The sequence below is a fragment of the Balaenoptera physalus genome, assembly GCF_965194825.1.
Source record: "Balaenoptera physalus genome assembly, chromosome: X".
Classification (NCBI taxonomy): domain Eukaryota; kingdom Metazoa; phylum Chordata; class Mammalia; order Artiodactyla; family Balaenopteridae; genus Balaenoptera; species Balaenoptera physalus.
The window spans coordinates 134,648,734-134,673,625 of NC_138903.1; the positions used below are offsets into that span (position 1 = coordinate 134,648,734).

At 39.1% G+C, this 24,892-nt stretch overlaps 1 protein-coding gene across 1 annotated transcript in view; it reads left to right on the forward strand.

Annotated features, from left to right (window-relative positions):
- Positions 1–8,865, forward strand: part of SPRY3 (sprouty RTK signaling antagonist 3) — a 110,538-nt gene extending 101,673 nt beyond the window's left edge. Inside the window, exon 4 of the mRNA XM_082447890.1 lies at positions 4,925–8,865. Coding sequence (XP_082304016.1) covers positions 5,028–5,894 — 867 coding nt within the window. The 5' untranslated portion in view covers positions 4,925–5,027 and the 3' untranslated portion in view covers positions 5,895–8,865. The remainder of the gene's footprint in view (positions 1–4,924) is intronic.
- Positions 8,866–24,892: the final 16,027 nt, after the last annotated feature.

Sequence of the window (24,892 nt, forward strand, 5' to 3'; positions counted from 1 at the left end):
TGGCATATGGAAATTTTGTCAAAAGTGAGAACCTGTGAGCATGTCTAGTTAGCCAATAGACATCTGATAGGACCTAGGGCAGTGGTTTACACTCCCTTCCATTCGTGTAATTATAGTCACCACTCGTCTCTGTATGCTGCAAACCATGTTGGATGAACAGAAAACAGACCTTGACCTCTTAGACAGAAAATCTATTTTGAAATGCAAACCATTGTTGCTTTTCTGGGTACATTAAAACCTCACTGTAACATAATGTGCTATCACATGAATTTGGATATACCAGGTGTTAAGTGATGTTCCCAGCAAGTCAGCTGCATACATACATACAAAGAAGGCACAGGCTAGCTTTTTATCCACAAGGAAGTATTAATCTTGTTCCCTAAACCTCTAAATAAACATTTCTAAGATTTTATTGTAACATTGTATACATTTTGGCTTTTTTGTTCTGTTTTTAGGTCTCTCTAGCTGAGAAACAATCTAGTTAGTGATCTGAGTGACTTGGATTCAGAGTTGAGAAGTTGAGTTGTGAGGAAGTAAGGAACCTGAAGGAAAGGACACCAATTCTTCATGAAAGACTTTTGAGGCAGAGGAACGCAACCAACAAACCCAGCATAAAAACTTAGAGCATAAGGACAAGAAGGGGATTTAAAAACCTTCCTTTCATACCCCCCTCATTTTGCAGATGAAGAAATGGGCCTGGAACAGAAGTCACTTGCCCACAGTCACACAGAACTTAAGTTTCCTGTTCTTATAAAAGGATTTGGGGTTTAAAGAAAGATTCCTACTTCTTAAATGAACAACTAGCATTTTCTTCAGGATTAGAAGTATGTGAATTCATTTGATATTACAATTTTTCCTTGTATTGCTCATTACTAAAACACCTATATCTTTAAAAATTCAAGCTCTTAAAATGCAAGACTCTCTGGTTTGAAATAAACTGCTGTTGAGTCTTAATGAAACTATGTAGGTAATGAATAGGACTAGGGTAGCAAAGTGACAAGTTAAGAGTTAAATGTGGTGAGAACCTGGCAGCTCCAACAAGATGTATGTGGTAGGACGGAGGCCCAGTCAGTGGCTGAGAGGTTAGTAATGTAAACTATATACAACTTGGTATTTGTAAGGGGGGGAGTGCTTTGATAGAGATGCAAATGCTTTTGCACAGAGAGGGATTTTTAGAGAGCAGACTTTGGAACAGTAGAACTAAGAAAACACATAAAGCCATAGCAGAAATCCCCCCTATGTTTGCTTTCAGTTATTCTGAGAACGAGTGTATATAACAGCAGAGCACAGAAAAAAGCAACACACCCCAGAGCCGTTACACAGAAAGGTACAAAACAGCATTGAACCCATGGGACTAGGAGAAAACAGGAGCCAGGCTCTCCTTCTCTTCTCCCCTCTTCTTTGAAATCAAGATTGAGTCATACTGTATCAGAAAGGATTTATCACAAAAATCAGAACACTCTTAAGGTGTTAGCATAGAAGGGCTTTAGATAGGAAAGTTTTCAACTTTAGTCTCAACATGGCAGATTTTAGGTTCCAGGGAAAAAATACATTTTTCTTTCATTAACAAACAGCATTTCTTGAATGGATTTACCTTTCTAGTCCCTAAGTTGGCATAAGAAAAGAAATTTCTGTTTAGGTTGAACATAGCAAATTTCAGGGCTACAGAAAAACTGTTGAGAAAGCTATGAGCACCTGGCCAGAGGGACTGAGATGGGAGTGGGTTTACAATGCATCATTCATTACTGCACAGGCACTACGTGACAGAAATCACTAGATCCCATCAATGTGCAGCCAAGACTTGCAATCACCTTGGCTCCTATTTAATAATATATGATATATATATTCTCTCTCTCTCACTTAATAGAATTCTTAATAGAATTGACCAGCAGCACAGTCAGTTTCTTAACTGTTGCTGCTCACAATGAATGGCCCTTTAATGAGTGGATTTCTGAATCATAAACACGCTTGCAGTAGTAGTTTTTCGTCTAATCTATGTGCCGCAGCAGTCTCTTGTCTATTTGTTTCTCAACTTTTTTTCCCCTCTTACCTTCCCCTACAGTATCTATTTCAGTTCATCCTGTTAGCCAGATCGGAGTCAGCACATCCGGAATGGCAAACAATTTATTGTCATTCAATCCTGTTTTATCCTACTCAACACCCCGATTTTACCCAGGTCCTACTGCCCACCGTATTGCAGATCTTCCACAGTCCATTCTAGTAAAGATTTTACAGGGCAGGAAGAAACCTTCTGAGTTCATCCTGTTAATCCCCTTACCTGTAAGCAAGACAGTAGTACTTCATCCTCCCAGACTGATGCCCAAAGCCTCCTTTAATCGTCCAAGCATCTCAACTCTTCAGTCTTGCAGCAGTCTAATCAATATCCAAATACACCTTCTCAACCTAAACACCATATACCCTTCTGCTGCCAAGACAGGATCCCCTCGTGGCTCTGAGTTATTTGTATTATGACCTAGATTCCTCCAAGCATAGCTTTCAACCTTCTGGGCAAGTCCCTGAGATATCTAGTGACATCCTTGGGATCCCATATGATTATCTCCTGTAACATTAAGACCTAGTATGCCTTCCTTTGAGTCATTGATCCTTCGAATTTCCAGTATGTTTGAATCTAGTTTCCTTTGGGAAATCAGTGAGTCTAAAATGCATCTAGCATGTATGTTATTGTTTTTACAGTGTAAATGACTTGAAGAGCTCCACACATTATTTATCTGATCAATGGGGAATAAATTCATTTCTTATAAAATTATCAAAAGATTCTTCCCAATCCAGAGCTCCTACATCCACATACCCTGCCAGCCAGCTGAACAATGTGTCCTTGTTTGTTTGGGTGTTCAGATGAAAACTACCTGTTTCTTTCTAATGCTGGGAATATGAGTCTTAACAAAGATACAGCAAAGGTAGAGGTGTAAGGCTTCAGGGGATTGTGAGTGCAAGTAGATAAAAGAGACAAACATGTTGCTTTTGAACGCCCAAGTAAACAAGGGCATGTTGCCCAGTTTACCCTCAAGGGCTGAAGATGTAGAAGGTATGGACGAAGAGAATTATTTTGTCAAATTGTTTAGTTATATAATTACAGACCATCATAGGGCAGAGCCCCTCAAAATCACCTAGTCCACTCCTATAATTATATAGATAGCGGAACTGAGGCCCAAACAAAGTAAGTGATTTGCCAAAGGTTACACATTTGAGTCTTAGAATCTCCATAGTCTTTATCTGCATTCTCTTATGCTGCATTAAATAACACTGAAACAAGTAGCTAAAAAGTGAAATTATAGTCAGACTGGTTCTTTGATGTGATGTGCCAGAAAAGTTATTTTTAACCAAATTAAATCCTCTTTTCAAAAAATGAACAGATGTAAATTCAACTAAATCAGTTTGCGTGGGGATATGGCCTCGAAGGGCGATGAGTCTGATCACATTATTAGCCACTGAGTCCTTTATGAACTACGTCTCTTTTTTTTTTTTTCTTGCTATTGAACTTTGGGCACATTTCAGTGTCATGTTTGCTTGCTTATGGAAACCTAATCAAGCACTATCCTCTTTCACTTGTTCCTTTCTATTACTCATTCAAGCTTTCCATCCCATACAGTAGTGTGAGTAATCGATCTATTTTGAGGAGGCCTGAAGTCTGATGGATTTCAAATATATACTTTATTCATGCTAGTGTTTCCTAGGTCCTAATGCCCCCACGGTGACTCTTAGATTTTTGTTTAAGTTTCCTTATGCACACCTCTTTTGGCTGTTCAGTCTTCCAGGTGGTGCAATACAGTAATCTACTGTTGGAAAAATATTTTCCTCATGGTCACTGTTATCAGTACTAGGCTCAATCAAATGCTTCACGGAATGACCACCGAGCTCTTCCTGATTGTGGTACAATGAAGACACAAGTATATATTTTCTAGATATTCAACTTATCTGAAATTTGGTATAAAAACATTGCTGCTCTTTAAGAAAGCCAGTTTATCGTATAAGGTAAAGATAGAGAAAAGCAGTCCAAGCAGATTCTGCCTCATAAATCCCATCAATATAGACTTGACTTAGGGTGGTAAAAAGTACAATTATAGGTGATATTTGAAATAATTCAGGGCTCATCTTCTGTGGTTCCCCCATCCCCAGGTTATTCCTACGTATACAAAAGTTTGATTCTGAAGCCATGCCGCCATTTAGAAAGAATTACCTCCTCAATAAGTTAAAGCAGCTTATAAAATGAGGAGAACAGCAAGATGATTAGTCTTGACTTTCTTACACCCTTGGGAAGCCTTTTTTCCTGTTATTCTACAGATAGCCTAATTTCTGCCATCTTTATCTCTGCCATATCTCTGCTATTATTGCAACTTGCTTGCTTGCCTGTATTCATTGAATCAAGCTTGTCCTTTATCATCTGTTTGTTTATGCTTATAAATTTCACTGAAAGGAAAATTTTGATTGAGAATAAATATATATATATATACATATATATATATATATATATATATATATACGTATATGCAACTTCTCATGGAAGACTTTTGAGGCTTTCTCTTTTACATCAGCGTTGCTTTAGGAAGTGACCTTTGCATTTGAAATTAGGGTCCACTTTTATTAGAATTTTGATGCCGAAGGCCTAGAGTTCTTGGTTAGCAAACCTCTGAATGAGCTAACTGCTCCTGTGACCCTAGTCATATGATGACTACTACAGGAACCCATAATCAGATCTTTGCTCCCGATGTGCTTTATAGTCTGGATGAGATGACCAGACTTGCCTGTAAAGAAGTAGGTGAGGTCAATTACAGAATAAAGGAGTAACATGAAGACTAAAGTGATTTAAGGTAGTGGCGGTGATAGGGCCTGAGGTTTGTTGGTTCCCTGCAAAGTACTCATGCCTGTGTGTTCTCATTTATTGTTTCTATTCCCTCTCTCCTAGGATTTTCTGATGTGCCCTAAGATCCATGTAACTACAAGGGCTCTTTATCACCATAAGTGCCACCCTGACCCAAAACCACTCAGAACACAAGAATCAAGGCAAAATGGATGCCGCAGTGACAGATGATTTCCAACAAATTCTGCCTATTGAACAGCTGCGCTCTACTCACGCTAGCAATGATTATGTGGACCGTCCTCCAGTCCCCTGTAAACAGGCCCTCTCCAGCCCTTCCCTTATCGTGCAAACCCACAAGTCTGATTGGTCCCTGGCTACCATGCCTACTGCTCTCCCACGCAGTCTCAGCCAGTGCCATCAGTTGCAGCCCTTGCCTCAGCATCTGAGCCAATCTAGCATTGCCAGCTCAATGTCCCATAGCACCACTGCCTCTGATCAAAGGCTCTTGGCCAGCATTACGCCCTCACCTTCAGGCCAGTCCATCATCCGAACCCAGCCTGGAACAGGAGCCCACCCAAAGGCTGATGGTGCCCTGAAGGGAGCAGCTGAGCAACCTGCAGTGCACCCCGGTGAGCACCTCTTCATCTGCGAGGAGTGTGGGCGCTGCAAATGTGTCCTCTGTACGGCAGCTCGCCCGCTCCCCTCCTTCTGGCTGTGCAACCAGCGTTGCCTTTGCTCTGCTGAGAGCCTCCTCGATTATGGCACTTGTCTCTGCTGTGTTAAGGGCCTCTTCTACCACTGTTCTACTGATGACGAAGACAACTGCGCCGACGAGCCCTGCTCCTGTGGGCCTGGCTCTTGCTTCGTCCGCTGGGCAGCCATGAGCCTCATCTCCCTCTTCTTACCCTGCCTGTGCTGCTACCTGCCTACCCGTGGATGCCTCCATCTGTGCCAGCAGGGCTATGATAGTCTTAGGCGACCAGGCTGCCGCTGTAAAAGGCACACCAACACTGTGTGCAGAAAAATCTCTTCTGGTAGTGCGCCCTTCCCCAAGGCCCAGGAGAAGTCTGTATGACCTCCCCACAAAAGGGATCCAGTGCTTTCTCCTTCTAGGCCCCATCAATAAAGCATAGGCCTCATCTTTGAAGAAGGGGAGGAGGAGTAAAGTAGCCAAAGTTAGGGCTCACCAATTTTGTTCCTGCAGTGTCAGGGGAATGGTCACGTACATCCTGGTGCAGGATGCCTTGTTCTTTCTCACAGTATCTATCCCACTCCTCTTCAGTCTTTTTACACCCACCATCTCAGCCCTTATGGCTGTCATGGCATATTCAGGTGATATATAAGCATGAGATTTGGACACTGAGGGCTGACAGAGCCAGCAACGTGGAGGTTTAGGGGCTCCCCAACGTAATACCTCTCGATGCAGGCTCTGAGCGTCACTCTGCTTTCCACAATGCCTTTGGAAGCTTTCTTCTTAGATGTTTTTCACAGGTCCATGTGGAACAGTGTTCAGTATTCCAGGGAATCTGACCCCTTCTCCGTTTACCGCCCCTCTGGTCTTTCGTCTTTTTCTCATTTTCTCCTCTTCTTGCATTACTCTGTTCTGTTCTCATTCCCACTTCATTCTCACCCTCCCTACTTTTACTTTTCCTCTCTTTTCTTTCTCTCTCTCTGCTTTCTTCTCCTTCCCTCCCTTTCTCTCAGACTAATCCTTTCTCGGCCTGTATTTCTGTCTTGTTTGGTCTAATCTTTGTCTCCTTCTACCTGTCCCTCTTTTTCTCTCTAACACGTCAAAAAGTGCTGTTTTTCCATAGGTGTTTCCTTTGATGCCAAACTTTGCTACGTTATACTATTTACTAATTTTTATTAAGGGAAATTGATTACTGTAATGAACTTATCACTAGCAATAGTGTGTGTGCACTCATAACCACACTCACCAGTTTATGAGCATACGAGGCAAACTTATCTTACATTTCCAGGTTTAATTAGTTGAAGTTTTACTCCCTTTCCCAATAATCAACTTATAGTACTGACAGATTCCACTAGCATGCTGAGTAGGATAGTAAATCAGGATGCTCATAACTTTGTATGTCTGACCCAAGTGCCAAAGGCAGACGTGCTTTATAGCTAAATGAACAAAGCAAAGGATATTACAGAGGTCTGTTCTCTCCTAGAAGCTAACTGCCTGAGACTGCATGGCTCAGGCCTTAACAATGGACATAAAAAGTCATAAAACTTTAGAGCTGGAAGGAATCTTAACTGTCAATCTAGTTCAATGCCCTTATTTTACAGATGGGAAAACTGAGGCCTGGAAATAGGAAGGGATCTGCCCAAGGCTACACGCTGAGTTAATAGAGTTGGGCCTGGCATACAGGTCTTGTGACTCTTGGTTCAGTATTCTCTATTAACAATGACAGAAAGCCATTCCCATTCAATTTTCAGGAATCATGCCAAGCTAGTGTGGTGGTCTTTATGTGGGGCATAGTGGGTAGCTAACTTTCAGGTGTCAAGGCTGCCCCCAGTGGACATCACCTTTGGCTCTGTCACCTTGTAGAAGCTCAAGTGTGCAAAAGAAAAGCTTAAGGAAGCCCCAATCAAGCTGTATCTTCACCATTGCACCTACCCTTTGCTGCACACTGTGCTTGCTCCTGGCTTTGTCTGCAGTGGCAGTTGCCTGAGAACCTAAATTTCAGCAACAGTGGAAAACTGAGATGAAAGATGTATAATGCAGAGAACTGACTTCTCTTTTAAGAAATACCAAGAGCTTGTGCTGTGAATCCCCTTCAATGGGAAAAGGCTGCAGTGGTGATAGCAGGCTCCTAAGGACTGCTGCTGAAAGACGCAAGAATTAGATACAGTTTCCCTCTGTAAGTGAATCTAAAATTCACTAAAGAATTCAAAGATTGAGGGCACTTGCTTGAAATCAAGGTGCTCCAACTTAGTTTAAGACTTCCAGACTCTAGCTTTATATATCATCATCTCTTTTAAAGTGTGCATGGATATGTATTACAGGGTGGAAAGGTGGGGAGAAATGTATAGTCACACACAGGGGGAAGAAGACGGGAACACCCACGTCCCCTTGTTGGCTATCTACTATAGGAATACGTGCCACTCAGTCTTTGTTGGTTCTGAATCTTCCTGAAGTGTACTGACATTGGGGCTGCACAGAGACCCTCACCTTCACTTTCACCTCCTCTTCTAGAATTGCTTTGCTCTATTTTTGTATATATAAATATGTTATGATGATTATTAATAATGTTAATGATATTGCTGCAAATGGTGCCATATACAAGGTTTGGCTTCTTGGAACATTTATAAACCCAAACCAATACCTGTAACCTCTTATGTTGCTTTCAAGTCCTTCCATTTGAGTAACTTCTTTTTATCTTACAAGTCTGCCTGATTGACCTTTGAACTTATCCACCCCTAAAAGCTGTGCCCGGTTCTCTGGGTCAAGCTGGATGGTGATGAGTAGCAACACACACTTCTCTTCGCTCCCTCCTGAAATTTGCTTAAAGCTGAGATAAGTAAGGATTCTGACACTAGTGCATTGTTCCTGGAGCTAAAGTCATTCTATGGATGTTTGCTTATTAGTTTCAGGACCCAGAACAACCCAAGTCCCTCCTCCTTGATAGCTCCTTCACATCTCAATCCTGCAGTCCTTACTCAGGCAAACTGTGCACTGCCAGAGGGGCCCTGGGCTCTGCCACACACCCAAAGGAGCTCTTCTCAGTGTATTTCTAAATGGCCTTACACTTGGTAGAAGAAACTGAAGGGTTCCTCCAATGCAGTTGCAGTCTGCAATCTGCTGAGTCAGGGCTCTCATTTGTGTCCAAGTTGGCCTGATATGGACTGCATCTGGTTTACGTATAGATGGGTCCTGTTGGGGTATGCGCACGGACATGTGAGTGTGCATATGTATGCCCTCTGTGAGAGAGAGAGAGATATATATTTACATACATATATGTAAATATATATTCACACATCTCTATATATTTTAATGTATTGCACATGTATATTTAAAATATATATGAAAGAACTCTAAATCCTGCAGAGAGGCTCTGTTTTCATTATTTTTCTACTTTGTGTCATGTACTGTATAAACAGGAATATTTAGAGGGTGTTTCCTGCTTAGCATTTTTTTGCAGTTAAATCATCTGTTACCCCCTAAATGTACTGCTTTCCACATATTGGTCCCTTGATACATTTCATATGGCTTTAGCCAAGAGTTTTTTGTTGTTGTTGTTCCAGCCCATCTTTCCTCATCACCATAGCTATAATAAACGTAGTGAGCACTTACATAATGCTTACTATGTGCTAAGCACTATTTTAAGCACATCACCTATATTAGCTCATTTAATCCTCACGGCAACTCTGCAACGTATGTACTATTATGATTGCCATGTTACAAATGAGAAAACTGAAGTACAGAGGGGCTAAGTGACTTGTCAAAGGTAACAAAGCTTGTAAATGCTGGAACTAAGATTTGAACCTAGGCTGTCTGACTCCAGAGTCCATGGTCCAGAGTCAGGTATAGAAGTCCAGAGCATAATATAAACCCTGTGGTATAACAAGCCTCAAATGGTGAATGGTTCTGTCCCTAACTCCAGTCCACCTGCAGCCTAAGAGTTGAAACAAACATGCTACTATGTTAGGAGTGAAGCAATAGTTACAGACATCATATTATTAGCTGTCTTGCTTCCCAAGATGGCGGCGTTACACACTTCTCCACTTTTCCCTTTGAAAACATGTTTGCAGCCAGTTACCATTTCTCAATCAGCTTATGGTATGGAGCCAGTAGAGAAATTTTTTTACTTTGCCAGAGAGGGTAAGAGTTTATTTGGCCTTCTCTTTAAGGGCCCAGGAAATCTAATTCAATTTCTTTCTGCAGAAAGTAGAACTAAATCTATGTTTGGAACTTGAGATTGGTTGGAGCTGTTAACATTCAAGCTCATTGATTATATTGAGTGCATTTTGCTGATTCAAATGTAAGTAATCCACTGATGTCCATTGGTCAGTATACCACCTTACCTCTTCCCATCACCTACTTCACACAGGCATTATTTCAGAGCCAGAAAGGCCCTTACAGAACATCTATTCCAACATCAGCATTTTATAGTTGGAGGAAAAGATGCACAAAGAGAGAAAACAACCTGCCCAAAGTCACACAGTTATAAGTTAGGGTGGAATTATGACAATTCCAGACTTCCTAGTTGCCGGATTCCCTGGTCTGAGTTTCTTAGAAAATAGAGCTTGAAGCAAAAGCTTATGTGAAATTCCAAGGAAGTACGAGCAAGGAAAAAGAGGTAGGGAAGGAGGGATAGTAATCTGTTTCATGACAAGCTAACTTTTCAATCTCTTATGATAGGCCATACTGTATCTCAGCCCATCTGCGTGAGGAAGGGGGAAGAATTCAACTCCTATCTCCCATCTCATTAGTCAAATACCTTCCCTGTGGAATATTAACTCCCCTGCACTTTTGGGTAATGCATGTGTGGGTGCCCAAGCATGTACCTTGGCATCTTAAGCCTCAGCGGCAATGGGGTAGCATTACAGACAGCAAGGCAAGTGTGCGTATGAAGGGAGACATATGAACTTAAACTGGTACACTAGGCTGGTGCTTTTCCCTTACATCTTTAATCACTTTCATTCAAAGTGAGTTAGAGACAACCTACAATTTTTAAAGAATATGAGGCTTTATTGTGGTGCTCAGAAACATACTAAATTTGCCTTCCTAAACCTATATGTTCCCCGACTTGTTTTTAAGGACTTCTTTCTGCATAGAGATGAAGTTCCTAGTTCAACTAGAGGAGTAACAATCTAGGCCCATATCCTTATCTTGACCCTTAAAGCAGTGTTGCTGCCTTCAAAGGCCAGCATGAACAAGACACACAGCTTTCAAGGAAAGACATCTTGCGAGCGACGCTGCTCATTGTTTAGGGATCTTTCTGTCATTACAATCAAAGTGATGTATGTTGCTCCCACAAATATTTGCTGGCCAGTTCCCTGGAAAAGAAGGGGGTAATCCTGACACACAAGTTGTCATTCTCCAACTATTAAAGCAGTCCTTTTGACTGTACTAGATAATGGTCATGTCTCTGATAATAAAAGACACAGATGACAAGGATTAGGAAACCCCCAAGTCCTTGAAGAACTGACCAACACTGCTGTTGCAAGTCACTAAGGAAAGAAAACAGAGATAATCCTTCAGGCGAACACCCTAGTTTTATTAATACAGGGCTTTAACCTCAAGTCACCTGTATATTCTATTGTGATAAGATGAGGTGACCCGTAAATGCATCCTAAGGGCTCATTTTGAACCTATGTCCTAAAGCCTAAACTAAGGGAGACTGAATGACTCCCTTGGCCCCTTTCTCCTAGGTCCACACTTTAATCTTAGCCTTCAAAGTCTTACCACTCTGGTGACAAAAAGAAACACTAAAAGGGAAAGGAACACTAATTTTTATAATATCAGAAATTAGTTGGCTTAATTTTACTCTGTAAAAGTTTTAAGGGATCCCCTTCCAATGGGTGTTAAGGCCTCCCAATAAGGAGAAAGCTCCAGGCCCATCGTAATACATAAGCTATACTGAAGGAAAAAGAGAAAAAAGTAGTGCGAAGTAATACTGTATGTAGGTCCAGAAAGAAAAACAAAGGTTAAGAAAAAGCTATGTGAAAAAAAAAAGCTCTGTAATCTGTTTGTTTCTCTCATCCAAAACTCCATTTTATTAACCTCTTGGCTCTGTTGTATATTTAAACTCCTTTTTGTCCTTGACTTATATCAGCATTCTTTTTTTTTCAAACTCCTACAACACTTCCACTGGAATGATTGTGTGTGTGTGTGTGTGTGTGTGTGTGTGTGTGAGAGAGAGAGAGAGAGAGAGAGAGAGAGAGGGAGAGGGAGAGGGAGAGGGAGATGGATAGAGCCTTGAGCTCTCCCCTAGAGGTTCAGAGTTAGAGTATGCACTCTAAAACTTTCAGCCTTTCAAACTCCCTTCCAGTACATGTCCCCATAGTACTTGGATCTTATACTAAATGACAAAGTTTCTCTCCTTTAGAGAGAAATACCAGACTGGATTTGTGGCTTTACCTGGATTGGCTTCTCGGTGGTGTGGAAATTACAGTAACCTGAAACCAATTAAATCAGGATCTTTGGAGGTGAGGCTGAAGAATGGATTTTTTTAAAAAAGCTTCCAGGTTTTTATAATACACAAACAGGGTTGAGAAAGCTCAGTCACCTCGTTCTATAAATTGAGATACTGAGGTTCGGAGAGGGGAAATGATTCACTCATAAACACACAGTGAGTTAGGGACAAAGTTAGGAATGTGAGACTCCAGGTCTGCTGACTCCTAGGCCAAAGTTTTTGTCTTTATATTATGCTGCTTTTCTCTACCCTGTGCCCTCTCTGGATCTTTGCTTTCCTCATCTGTAAAATGAAGATAATAAAGCCTAGAGATTTTGTGAGAGTCATTAAAGTAGAAGCATATTTTAATGTACAAGGTTCTGCACAAATGCAAAGGAATGTTATACTTGAGGGAATTAATGTACAACACATACGTGAGGCTGAATGTCTAAAACAACATAATGAAAGTTTTTAAAAAATTTTAATCCATCAGTCATTTGGGTGTTGTGACTACCTGATAACATGTATGAAGACTGAACACTTGTGTAGGTTTTCTGTACCTTTAAACTAAACTTGGCCTCAGTGACAATCAAAGAAATTAGGAGTTGAGGACAGAGGTCATTCTTTTATTTCTCTTTCCCTCCCTGGGATAGGGATTAAAAGAAATATAAAAGCAAAGGGATATTTGGACTTCTTATACTTGGTCAATTACAATGGGGCCTTAGAACTGAACTGGCCTAGGGTTTCTATGGGACTTGTAGATCCCATTCCTGGGGTCTGTCAGGGGTTGGAGGGAAGGGGGTCAAAAAAAGGACATCTCTTCTGAAAGGCAGTATGCATAAAAAGCCAGCAGGGAAGTCTGCCCATTAGGAGGAGCTACTGCTATAGAAGCCAGAAAGGAGGGAAGTGGCTTTCTGATTTGGCTTATTTGAGGAAGTAGATTATTTGGGGATCTAGTATCCCCAGAATGATCTATAACCGCAAGGAACATGTTTCCTGAACTCCAGGGCCCTGGAACAGAGTATCCAGACCCATTCCTGTCCTTTCCATTCCAGATATTAGGAATTTCCAGAGGGGGCCACTTCTGTTCTCCTAGGAGTCATATATCTGGCTACTTGTTTATTTGGTAAAAATGGAATTCTGTACCATTTATAAAATGGATTTCTTGTTTCTTCCTTATTTTGAAAGTATAATACACATTCTTAATTCATCATTAATTTTTGCCAACGACTTTTAAGTATTTATTTGAAAGTTATTTTAAAATACGAAAATATATTTATTTAACAAAGCACTCCTTTATCCTTAGTTGAGCCATGCTAACAAATTAAAAACAAGCCATGATCAAACTGTTTCTATGTGTCACATTACAAGCTAAATTTAAAAACCTATTTAGTAAATATATCCTCATTTCATCTTGAAATGCCTCCTTTTTAAGCGGGAGGTAGAGAGACATGGAATTAGTGGGAAGCAAGAGGCCTAAAAGTATAGTGATGGGCACTTATAATCCAGACCTGCCTTAGGCAGGGGTTACCTTTCAGGTAATTAAGAGGTGATGAGCTATACTCAATCAGGAAAAATTGAGTCGTTAGAGGCCATGTTTCAGGAGTCTCTGATTTCCTGGAAAATAGAACCCAAAAAACTCCTTGCTAATAACTACACTGCCAATAAAGTGCTTGTACTTTGCCTGATAACAATTAACACAAGAGCCTAAGATGAGCTGCATAAAATAGCATGTGGACCAAATGAGAAAGTAGACTGTAGTTCTAAAGGAAGGATCAAATTTGGTTGTGGTGTCAGCCATAGGCATTAATTGTAGGGACATTGAAATCTATTTCAACAGAACTTCAAATAAACATAATGGAGACTGGACCTGAGAAGGTGAAAAAGGGTAATTACTGCATAAGAGGTTAGAGCACAACCTGAAGTTCAGAAGCAACACTGAATTTAGAATCAGAAGATAAATGTAATAACACACAAGACACTATGAGATGGAGGAGCCATCTTTGGTAAGTTACTTAGGCTTTCTGTGCCTGGTTTGAAACTCAGGAACCATGACTCTAAAAACTGTGCTCTTAACTACTACAATCTACTTCTTACAGCATAAAAATGGCTATATGAGTAGAGTCATACTATGTCCCAATTTGCCCAGGACAGTCTCAGTTAATACCTGTGTCTCAGAATATTTAATAGTGTCCTCTTACATTCTGAGAACTTATCTTCACATGACTTGTATATAATACATAATTGTATATTTAATTTGCTAACTTTGATAAAATCATTGCATGAAAAGAGATCAGGATAATTTTAGTGTTGGCCCTTCTCTCATATTATCCTCAAGCATCATCCAAAATTGAGCCCTCCCACAATTTTTAAATTTGTCACCACCCACCTCAAGTCTTTTTGCCCAGCTTACATTCCCTGGTCTTTCACAACAACACCGTTGACCCTCTCTCCCCCTAGCGCACCCCTAGCCTAACAAAATCTGGATCTTAGTTAAATATAACCACCTATTCCACATTTTAATCTAAACAGATGAATGTAGTTGGAGAAAAACACACAATCAGAAATTTCAAGTGGGCCCTCAGTACCACCAGGCAATTTCTACTTTATTTCTCCCTTCAGTTTATTTTCCAACTCTTAAGAAAGGCTATCTCACACTTCTCTTTCATCATACCTCCAATACCTCCACCTCCTCCATACTTCCACTCCCAGCTTGTGACCTTGCCACATATCATTGAGAAAATAGGGTATTCCCTCTTGAACCCACTCCAGCCAGCCTTTTGAACCTACCTTCCACTGAAATAACTCTTGTCAATGTCACCAATGATTCTACCTTGCTAAATCCAATGGTCAATTCTCAGTCTTCATCTTATTCACCCAATCAGCAGCATTTGTCCGACCTGATCATGCAATCTGACTTAGCTCCTCCCCCCGCAAATCCTAGCAGAGCCTGAGGCAAGGACTTACATGTAGTTTATTTGGGGAGATGATTCAGGAAACAAGAGAAGGGGACTAAGAATGAACCAAGTAGGGATGGACCATCAATTCAAGGGTATGTTATTAATGTGTTTACTACTGAAGGCAACTGTGGATTATTCCCACTGAGGACTCTCTTTGGTGCTATGTGGAATGTGCCTCAGAATTTTCCACCAGACACAGAAAAGTGTTTATCCATCAGATTTCATCTCCCATTGACCAAGGGTAATCCTAGAGGGTGTTAACTCACTGGCACTTGCAGGTTTGTTCATGACCTAGAATCACTGAGCAGGCTCCTGCAGATGTCCGTCCCATCTGGTGGTAGCAGAGAAGCCCCAAGGCAGAAAGCAGTAGTGTGAGATACAGCTGAATGAGGTAGCGTCAAGCTACCCCTGCATACAGCAGCTGCAATACTGTCCTGAACAAAAGGTGGTCCAGGAGAATGTGAAATGAGGCACAAAAGATGTTTGACACACTCTCTTTCTTGAAACACATTCTTTACTGGCATCCAGCACACCACACTCTCCTAATTCTCTTCTTACCGCATTGATCTCTCCTTCTCCAAGTTCTTTAATGGTTCTTCCTCATCTCCCTGAACTCTAGATATTAGAGTGCCTAAGGTTTCAGTTCTTAGTCCTCTTCTCTTCTCTATCTAGACTCGCTCTCTTGGTGATCTCATCTACTCTCCTGGATTTAAACACCACTTATATACTCATATGTATCTTTTTAGTTAGTGATTTCATTTCCTTCAGATAAAAACCCAGGAGTGGTATTGCTGGATCATATGGTAGTTCTATATTTAATTTTTTGAGGAACCTCCATACTGTTTTCCATAATGGCTGTGCCAACTTACATAGCCACCAACAATATACAAGGGTTCCCATTCTGCACATCCTTGCAACACTTGTTATCTTTTGTGATTTTGATAATAGGCATTCTAACAGGTGTGAGGTGATATTTCATTGTGGTTTTGATTTGCGTTTCGCTTATTGTTAGTGATGTTAAGTACCTTTTCATATACCTGTTGGCCATTTGTATGTCTTCTTTTGAGAAGTGTCTATTCAGGTTCTTGGCCCATTTTTTAATTGGGTTATTGGGGTGTTTTTGCTATTGAGTAGTGAGCTCCTTATATTTTTTGGATTTTAACCACTTATCAGATGTATGTTTTGCAAATATTTTCTCCCATTCCTCTTCTCCCATCTCTTCACTCTGTTGATTGTTTCCTTTGCTGTGCAGAAGATTTTTGGTTTGATGCAATCCCACTTGTCTGTTTTTGCTTTTGTTGCCTGTGCTTTTGATGTCATATTCCCAAAAAATCATATTAAATTTCTGGCTGCTTTGCTGGCCACAGCCAGTATCAAGATCTCAAGCTAGCTGTTATATTGGACTTCCCTGATAGTTTTCCATGTTCAGTTCTAAATCAGGACTACTTCCTCCAGCAGTGAATCTGCTGTTCTTTATGACCTGCCTCATCTCTGGAGAATTACCATGGCATGGAGCTGGAGGTGGGTATGGGAGTATCCCCAGCCTAAAATGCCTCAGACTCCCATTGTTCTTACTGAGGTTTAGCAATTTTTCTTGAATAGACTCTTCTCAATTTGTTTTATGCCTTTGGCTAATTTACAGAGTTCTGTAATGGTAGTTTTTGAAAATTTTGTCCAAGTTTTATTTTTTTTTAGGGGAATTGTCAAGGTCCTCACTCAGAATTTCCAGAAGTCCTGCCCCAAATCATTGATTTTTGACCTTTCTTCTTTTTTAATATAATCATTGAAGTTTTAAATTTCCAAATAAGTACTGCTGTAGCTGTAGACCTACGAATTTTGATGTGCTGCATTTATCAATCAGTTCTAAATATTTTATAATATCTTCTTTGACTCATGGGTCATTTAGAAGTGTGTTGATTCATATCCAAGTAACTGAGGTTTTTCTAGATATCTTTAAATTATTGTTTTGTAATTTAACGTTGTTTTGGTCAAAGAATGATCTCTATGCTTTCAATTTCTTTCAATTTATTGAGACTTACTTATTTTATGGCCCACCATATTGTTCTTCTTTATGAATACTTTCACATGTAGTTGAAATAATGTGTATTTTGCTGTTTTGGGATGGAATGTTCTATAAATATAAATATAAATTGGATCAAACTGGTAATTAGTGTTGTTCAGGTGTTCCATATACTTCCTAATTTTCTGTCTGTATGTTCTATCAATTACTGAAAGAAGTATGCTGACATTTCCAACACTAATTATAATTTATCTATTTCTCCTTTCATTTATGGCAGATTTTGCTTTATGTATATTCAGTCTCTGTTTTTAGGTGCATATACATTTAGGATTGTTATGTCTTCTTGGAGAATTGACCTCTTTATCATTATGTAGTATCATGTTCAACCTGAAAATGTACCTTGTTATGAAGTCTACGTCATCTGATATTAGTATAGCTACTTGATCTTTCTTTTGTATAGTATTTTACTTTTAACCAATGTCTTTATATTCAAGGTTGTTTTCTTTTAGGCACATATAGTTTCTTATATATGCATATTTTTATTCTACCTGACAATTTCTTTTTGTTGTAATTTTTAGGCCATTTACATTTAATGTAATAATTAATGCTGTTGATGTAATTATACTTTCTTGCTGTTTGTTTTCAATTTGTTGCATCAATTATTTGTTCCTTTTTGTCTCTCTCTCTTTTTTGCCTTTGGTGTTGAGGATTTTTTAAAAATTTGCAATACATCTCCTTTATTGGCTTATTAACTTTACCTCTTAATTTATTATTATTATTATATTTTACCATTTGCCCTAGGGTTGACAATATACATCTTTGACTAATCAGTGTCTGCCTTCAAATACATTAAACTTTCAGGTTCAGCATAAGAGTCTTACCACAGTATACTTCCATTTTCGTCCTTCCATTCTTTGTGTTATTGTTGTTATAGGTTATAATTTCAAAATACATTGCTATTGTTTCAATTATCTTTTAAAATTTATTTTTAATCTACACAAGTAAAATTTATACTTTTTGATGTATAATTCTTTGAGTTGTGACAAATGCATAAAATCGTATAACCACCAGAGTTCCAACTGCTCTAAATCCTTATTAACTTGGTATTGTTACTTATTAACTTGGTATTGTTACTTAAAAATGTTTTTAGCCACTCAAACAGGTATATTAATGGTATCTCATTGTGGTTTTCATTGTGTCCATGTTTTTCTTTAAATTATTGAGCATATTTTAATATTTATAATACTTGTTTAAGGTATTTGTCTACTGATTACATCATCTCTCTCATCTCTATCATTTCTGCATCTATTTCCATTCCACCATTTTCCTCCTTGTATGAGTAACATTTGCATGCCTGGTAATTTTTCATTGTATGTTAGACTATGTGCATTAATATTTTTGGACAATGGACTTTGTTGTCTTTTTTTTAGAGCGCTAAAGTTTGGTGAACAGTTGTTATTTTTGTATCAAGGTGATTTCTTTGAGATTTATTAAGTTCTGCTAGGGAAGGTTTCCTGATTTTCCTTATGACTAATTTAGTAAGGTGTGACACTTGGGGTCTCTACAGAATGTCCCAACATTTATCTGAGGTATCATTACTCTGGCTTGACAGAACTCAAATAGCTCTCAGCTTTGTGTGAGTTCTGGGTAGTTGTTATTGAATTTGCTTAATGGGGTTTCATCCTATATGTGCATGGATTAATATTCAGCCAAAGACTTAAGAAAACCCCTATGCAGATTTCTGGGGATCTTTTTCTGACTAGTTCTCCCCTCTTCAGTTCTCCAAACCCAAAATTCCAGCATCCCAAGTATCCTCAAACTCAATTCTCTGTCTTAACTCAGAAAGACAGATGTGCCCTGCTTGGGATTCTTCTGTCAGCGCCATGGTCCAGAAGGTGTCTCCAAACACAAAACAATCATAGGGCCTACCTCATTTGTTTTCCTTCCCTCAGGGGTCACAATCTTTGCTCTTCCTTTCTAATGTCTGAAAACTGTCATCGCATATATTTTGTCCACCTTTTAAATTGTTTATGGTGGAAAGACAATTTCAAAATTAAGGTTAGAGTTTAGACCTCAGACATTTTCTTTTTTCCATGCTTGCACCTTTAGGTGATCTTATCTAATCCCATTATTTTAAATATTTGCATCTTGACATCTCCAAATTTATTTCTCCAGCCTGGAACTCTCTCCTCAGCTCCAGATGTATACAGTCAACTGCCATATTCACTTGGATGTTTAATGGATATCTGAAGCTTCACATTTTTAAAACCAAAGTCTTCATTTCTTCCTTCCAAACATTCTACCCAATGTTCTCCATTTAGGTAAGTGACAACTCTATTTTTCTAGTTGTTCAGTCCATCCGTGACTATTTCTCTAACACCTCACAGCTAATCTATCAAAAAATTATTTTGGCTATACCACTCAAATTATATATAAAATCCAACCCTCTTTTACTACCTCCACTGCTACTACCCTATCCAAGCTCACATTATCTCTTACCTATATTACCTTAATAGCCTCCTAACAGATCTTCCTGCTTCTATAACTGTATCCCCTACATTCTATCTCCTCAGAAAGGCCAGAGTGATTCTGTTAAACTATAAGTCAAATAATGTCATATCTGTTCTCAACATCTGCCATGGCCTGGGTACTTTGTGTTTGATGTACCCACTACTTTGAACACTCTTCCCCCTGGTACCTGCATACTTTGCTTATGTTCTTCACTCAGGTTGTTACCAAGTCCAAGCTCGCTCTGCTCACCGCACGACAGGCCAATAAATCAGAGACGAGGTGTTGAGGCAAGGAATACGACTTTATTCAGAAAGCCAGCAGACCGAGAAGTTGACAGACTAGAGCCTCAAAATAACCATCTTATTGGGGTTTGGATGCCAGTTCCTTTACAGCACAGAGAGGGGGAGGAGATGAGGAAGTAAAGTAAAAAGGCCGTATGTTTTGCAAATATCACCTGGAATGGCCAGCCTCAGGGAGGGGATGTGTTAATTTCTTCTTTCTTGCAGCCATTCACAGGTGGGCGAGGTCAGGATGTTTCCCTGAACAAAGGTACTTTGGTTTAACATTCGGGCAGAGGGGCAGGGTTCCCTGAGGCAGGCCATCAGGTATAGACAGTATACTTTTAGTGAACAAATCAGCGGAAAGCAAAGGTTAAAGCAAAAGAAACAGATCCAACATGTAGTCAGATTTGGCTCTTCCCTGTTACAAGGTTTCTGTGGAAATGTCACCTTATCAATGAGGCTTTCCCTCAAACTCTCACTCTGTCATTCTGTCCCTTTACCCTGGTCTAATTTTCTTCTTAGCACTTACCACCACCTAATATACTATGTATTTATTTGTTTGTTGCCTACATCAACTATGAGAATGTAAGCAGAAATTTTGTTTTAATTTGTGCTGTGTCCCCAGTAACTGGAATAGTGCCTGGCCCATAGTAAGCATTCCATAAATTATTTGTTCAATGAATGAACACACACAGCCTCTTATTGTCTACTCATTTTTATTTTACTTCTTTCTTGGAAACAGCATATGCTTAAATTATTTTTTACCAATTTTATATGATCTGTCTTTTAAAGAGATAATTGAGATCATCCACATTTTGTATGTTTCATACACTTTATTTAATTTCTTACATGTTATTTAATACACATTATTTAATAAACATATTGTTTATTTTACATTATTGTTCCCTATTTTCCTTTTCCCAAGTGTGCTGATTTTATCAAGCTATTCAGTTTTCCTTTTGTTAATTTGTGAGCTCTAATATGCTTTACCATTTCATTAATGGTTAACTCAACTTTCAGACACATGTGCCTCCATTGTTAATTGAAAACATGACTTTTTTACCCTCTTAGGATTCACTGCTCCTCCAATATTTTTATTTAGAATATTTTCTTATTTGGAACAGTTTCACTTTTCTCCCTCTTCTAAATTCATGCCTTTCCAGATAAGACCTTTAGAACGTGTTTATTTCTCTGTACTCATTCCTTTGCTATCCATAAGTCTGATTTTTCATAGATGACGTGGTACTTTTCGTTCTAGACATTAGAGTTTCCCTAGAAATATGGACCTTCTGTTTTTAAGAATCCTTATTTAAGTTATGTTACCCATTCCCGGATGGTCTATTATCACTCACTTACATTTAACTGCTGTATTTCATATGCAGACGTCTTTTTTTCAACTCAAGGATTGTTCTTCTATTGTTTGATTAATTTTCTCATTTTCCACGTTTTATTTTCTCTGTTTGGAGCTGAAATTATTTAAATATTTGGCCTCCTGCATCTATATATCAGTGAAGATCCATACCATTAGAGCTCTTAGATATCAGTCTCTAGGCACTTGCTTAGCTCATTGTGTAAAAAGCCCAGCACCAATTGTTTTTATTATAATTATCACAGTATCAAAAAGTTCATTTGTCTCCAGGCTACAGGTGCCATTTGACCCAGGTGAGGTAGATAGTTTGGAGTTCTTAGTGGAGGGAACGTGAGCCTTGTTCAGGTATTCATCTTTCTAGAGGATAAGAACTTAGGAATGTTTTCTTACTCCTAAAAATGTGGAGAGGTAACTTATTTTTCTTCTGTTTCCCTACATCTTCTTCATGTTTGTTTGAAATGGTAACAGTACTTTCACCTGGGTGTGCTCAGAAACTCTGGCCTTCTTTCCTGCTACTTCTTTTGTAGGCTCTTACTCCCAAGATCATGAAAAAATAAAATGTGGCTTGAGGTATGCTCTTCTTTAGAAGAAGCTTAGCTAGTTATGCTTCTTTGTTCACTTATCCATCCGATCACTCAAAAATATTGAGTACCTACTCTGTGCCAAGTGCTGTTCTAAGTGACTAAGGCAGATACCGTCCTTACCCTCATGAAGCTTACTTTCTATTGTGAAGAGAGAATCAAAACGCAATTTTATACAGCTATAAATGATATAAGAAAACTGTGGGATGACTGTAGGGAGTGCTGAGATAAAAATGTGAGTCAATAAAATCTTAGGAGACTGAGGATGTGAGTAGGAAGACTGGGGAAAATCAAGGGAAAGCTCTTGATAGTAGAAACCCTTGTCTACCACTACACAAATGCAGCAAAAACAAACACAGGGCTTGCTATTTTGCATAACTCCATGTCAAATTGTAAGAATAACTAAAGATATTTAATTAAGGAAAAGTTGTGCTCCTGACCAGGTGGAGTAAACTCTCACACCAACATTTAACAAATTTCAGAAGAAAGAACCCAATTGCTCCAACTAAGGCTGTGCATAAATCTTAGCTGAGCTTTCTACTTGTACCCTCTGCCCAAACTTAGAAATGAAAGTTCATGGGCCCCTCCTCAGAATCATTGAATTGGAATCTTGGGATGAGTCCCAGGAATTTGTATTTTAACTAAAAGCCCTCCCTCCAGGTGACTCATATGGAAGTTAAAGCTTGAGAACCACTAATTTAGAACATGATATTGTATATAGGTGGAGAGATCTTTAAGTTGCCAACATTATATTAGTGCAAAAAGGTCTAAAATAGGTAGAATAGTCTATGTTTAAACAAGCAAGGTTAAAAGAAGTAGCACAGCAAATATTCAAACACACTGGAGGGGGAAAGTAGTCATAAAAACTAAATGTGGAAGAAAATAAGTGATGAATACTGAAAGTCATCTCCTCATCTCCCTTGAATAATTAATAAAAATCCTGTGCTTCACCTGGGCATATGGTTGCACAGTTAGAAAACTACATTTCTTAGCCTTTGTTACAGCTAGACGTGGCCACATTATTAAGTTCTGGCCAAGGGGATATGAGCAGAAGTGATATGGTTCACTTTAAGGTCATCCTCTTGGAAGGAATAAATGTGTGCCCCTTATCCATTCTCCCTTCTCACTGGCTATAGATAGTAGTAACTGGAGAAGCCAGTTGAGACACATACGTGGAAGCTACACAATTTGTCCTACCAACCCCACACTACCCTACCTCTGGACTGCAACGCAAAATAGAATAAACTTCTATTTTGTTTAAGCTAATGTATTTTGAGGTCTCTTTGTGACAGAAGTTTTAGAATACACCCTAATGAATACATTGAATGAATCCAATAAAACAAGGACTCAAAGACAAATGATAAAACAACAGAATTAGATGAAAAGGCAGACTGCAGAACTCAGGAAAGGTCAAAACGATATTACTGCAGAATTAATTACTAGGAAGCTGAAAAGAATAGAAAAAAGATGGGTTAAAATATAATTATTAATATAGAGAAAGACCTGAGATATATTCACTCAACAAATACTTGTTTAGCAGCTACTTTCTTCCAGACACTGTTCTAGGTACAGGTAATTGAGGGAAAGAGATTACAGGTTGTATTTCAGACAAAGGAAACAGTATGAGTGAAAAGCTTGAGGCAGAAAAGAAGTGGGTGTTTTTATTCACAACAGAAGTTAATTTGGTGTAGCTAAAGCTGCATGAGCAAGGCTGCAAGAATTTTATGGGACTAAGTTGGAAAATTTGGGAGGGACCAGATTATGCTGGGTCTCTATGGACCATGGTAAGAACTTTGATTTTATTCTAGGATAATTGGGAAGCTACTGGGATGTTTTAGGTGGGATAGAAGCATGATATAATTTTGCATTTTATTTTAAGAGATCATTTTAGCTGTTACATGAAGGATAGATTACAAGGGGACAAGAGTGGAAGCAGGGAAACCTACTGCTCACTTTCCCTCCACTAACAACCCCAGAGCAAGTAATCATGATGACCTAAACTGATAGAGAGAACCACATGGTTTTCAGAGATATTTTCATGGTGCAATGGATAATACTTAGTGAAAGTGTATGAAGGGAGTAAAGGAGAAAGAAGTCAAGGATGATTCTCAGGTGTATGACCTAAGCAGACTGATAAGTGCTGTTTATTGAAATGGGGGAAGACTGGAAGAGGAACATTTTGAGAAGGGGGAGAATACCAATATTTCAATTGTGTATATGTAAAGTTTGAAATGTCTATAAAGAAATATCTAAGTGATGTCTCACAAAAATTGTGTATGTAGATATGAAGCTCAGAGGAAAGGTTTGATCTGAAGATATAAAATTGGGAGTCCTCAGCACGTATTTGGTAATTGAAGGCATAGGACCAAATGAGATCAGCTGGGGTGGAAATGTGGCATGAGAAGATAAAAGAGTTCAAGACCAAGCTCTGTTGAGGTCTCAACATTTACAGTGTATAGAAGGCGATATACTTCCAAACAAGGTTGAAAGGAGGGGGGTCCAGAGAAGTAGGAGGAAAGCTAGAAGAGTGTCATGTTATGGAAGGTGGAAGAAGAGAGTTTGCTTCACTAAGTAAAATGCTGCATGGAAAAGTCAAATGAGATGAGGACTGGACAGTATTCATTGAATTTAGCTATAAAGAAGTCTTTACTGGGAGCTGTTTTAGATTGTAGATGGTTACAGACTAGGAGACAGGTATATAAGCACTTTTAATGGTAAGATGGCTCAGAGCCTGCACCCCTTAGGAGAAGACCTAGCTCTTTCTTTCTCTCCTGTCCACTTTCTCTCATTTCATACATGATACCTGGCCCTAGGGAAAGCAGTCTAGGTCAGCTTAGCTCTAGGTACTGAACAATGTTTTTTTTCCTTGATCCATTTCTCTGGCATTAGAAGATGTGGCCTTAATTTTACTGGAAGGTAATATCAGAGGTTCAGGTTTGGGCTTTGAAGAAAGTCACTTAAGCCTTTAGATTAAAAAGAGAGAATTTTTCCATGTGACTCAAACCAGCCTACTAGACTATTTAAGATTAGGATCCAAGTTATCAGCTGACAAGTATTTTTTATTGTTTTTTCTTTGTCTTTGTGGCTGTATCTACCTCAGAGACCTCATAGAAAGGAAGGATAGTTGGGGGATACGTCAGGGTTCATATATTCCTGGGACTTCCTATCAAAATACCTCCTTAATAGACCCTCTTAACAAATCCGCATTTCAGCTCCTTACATGACCA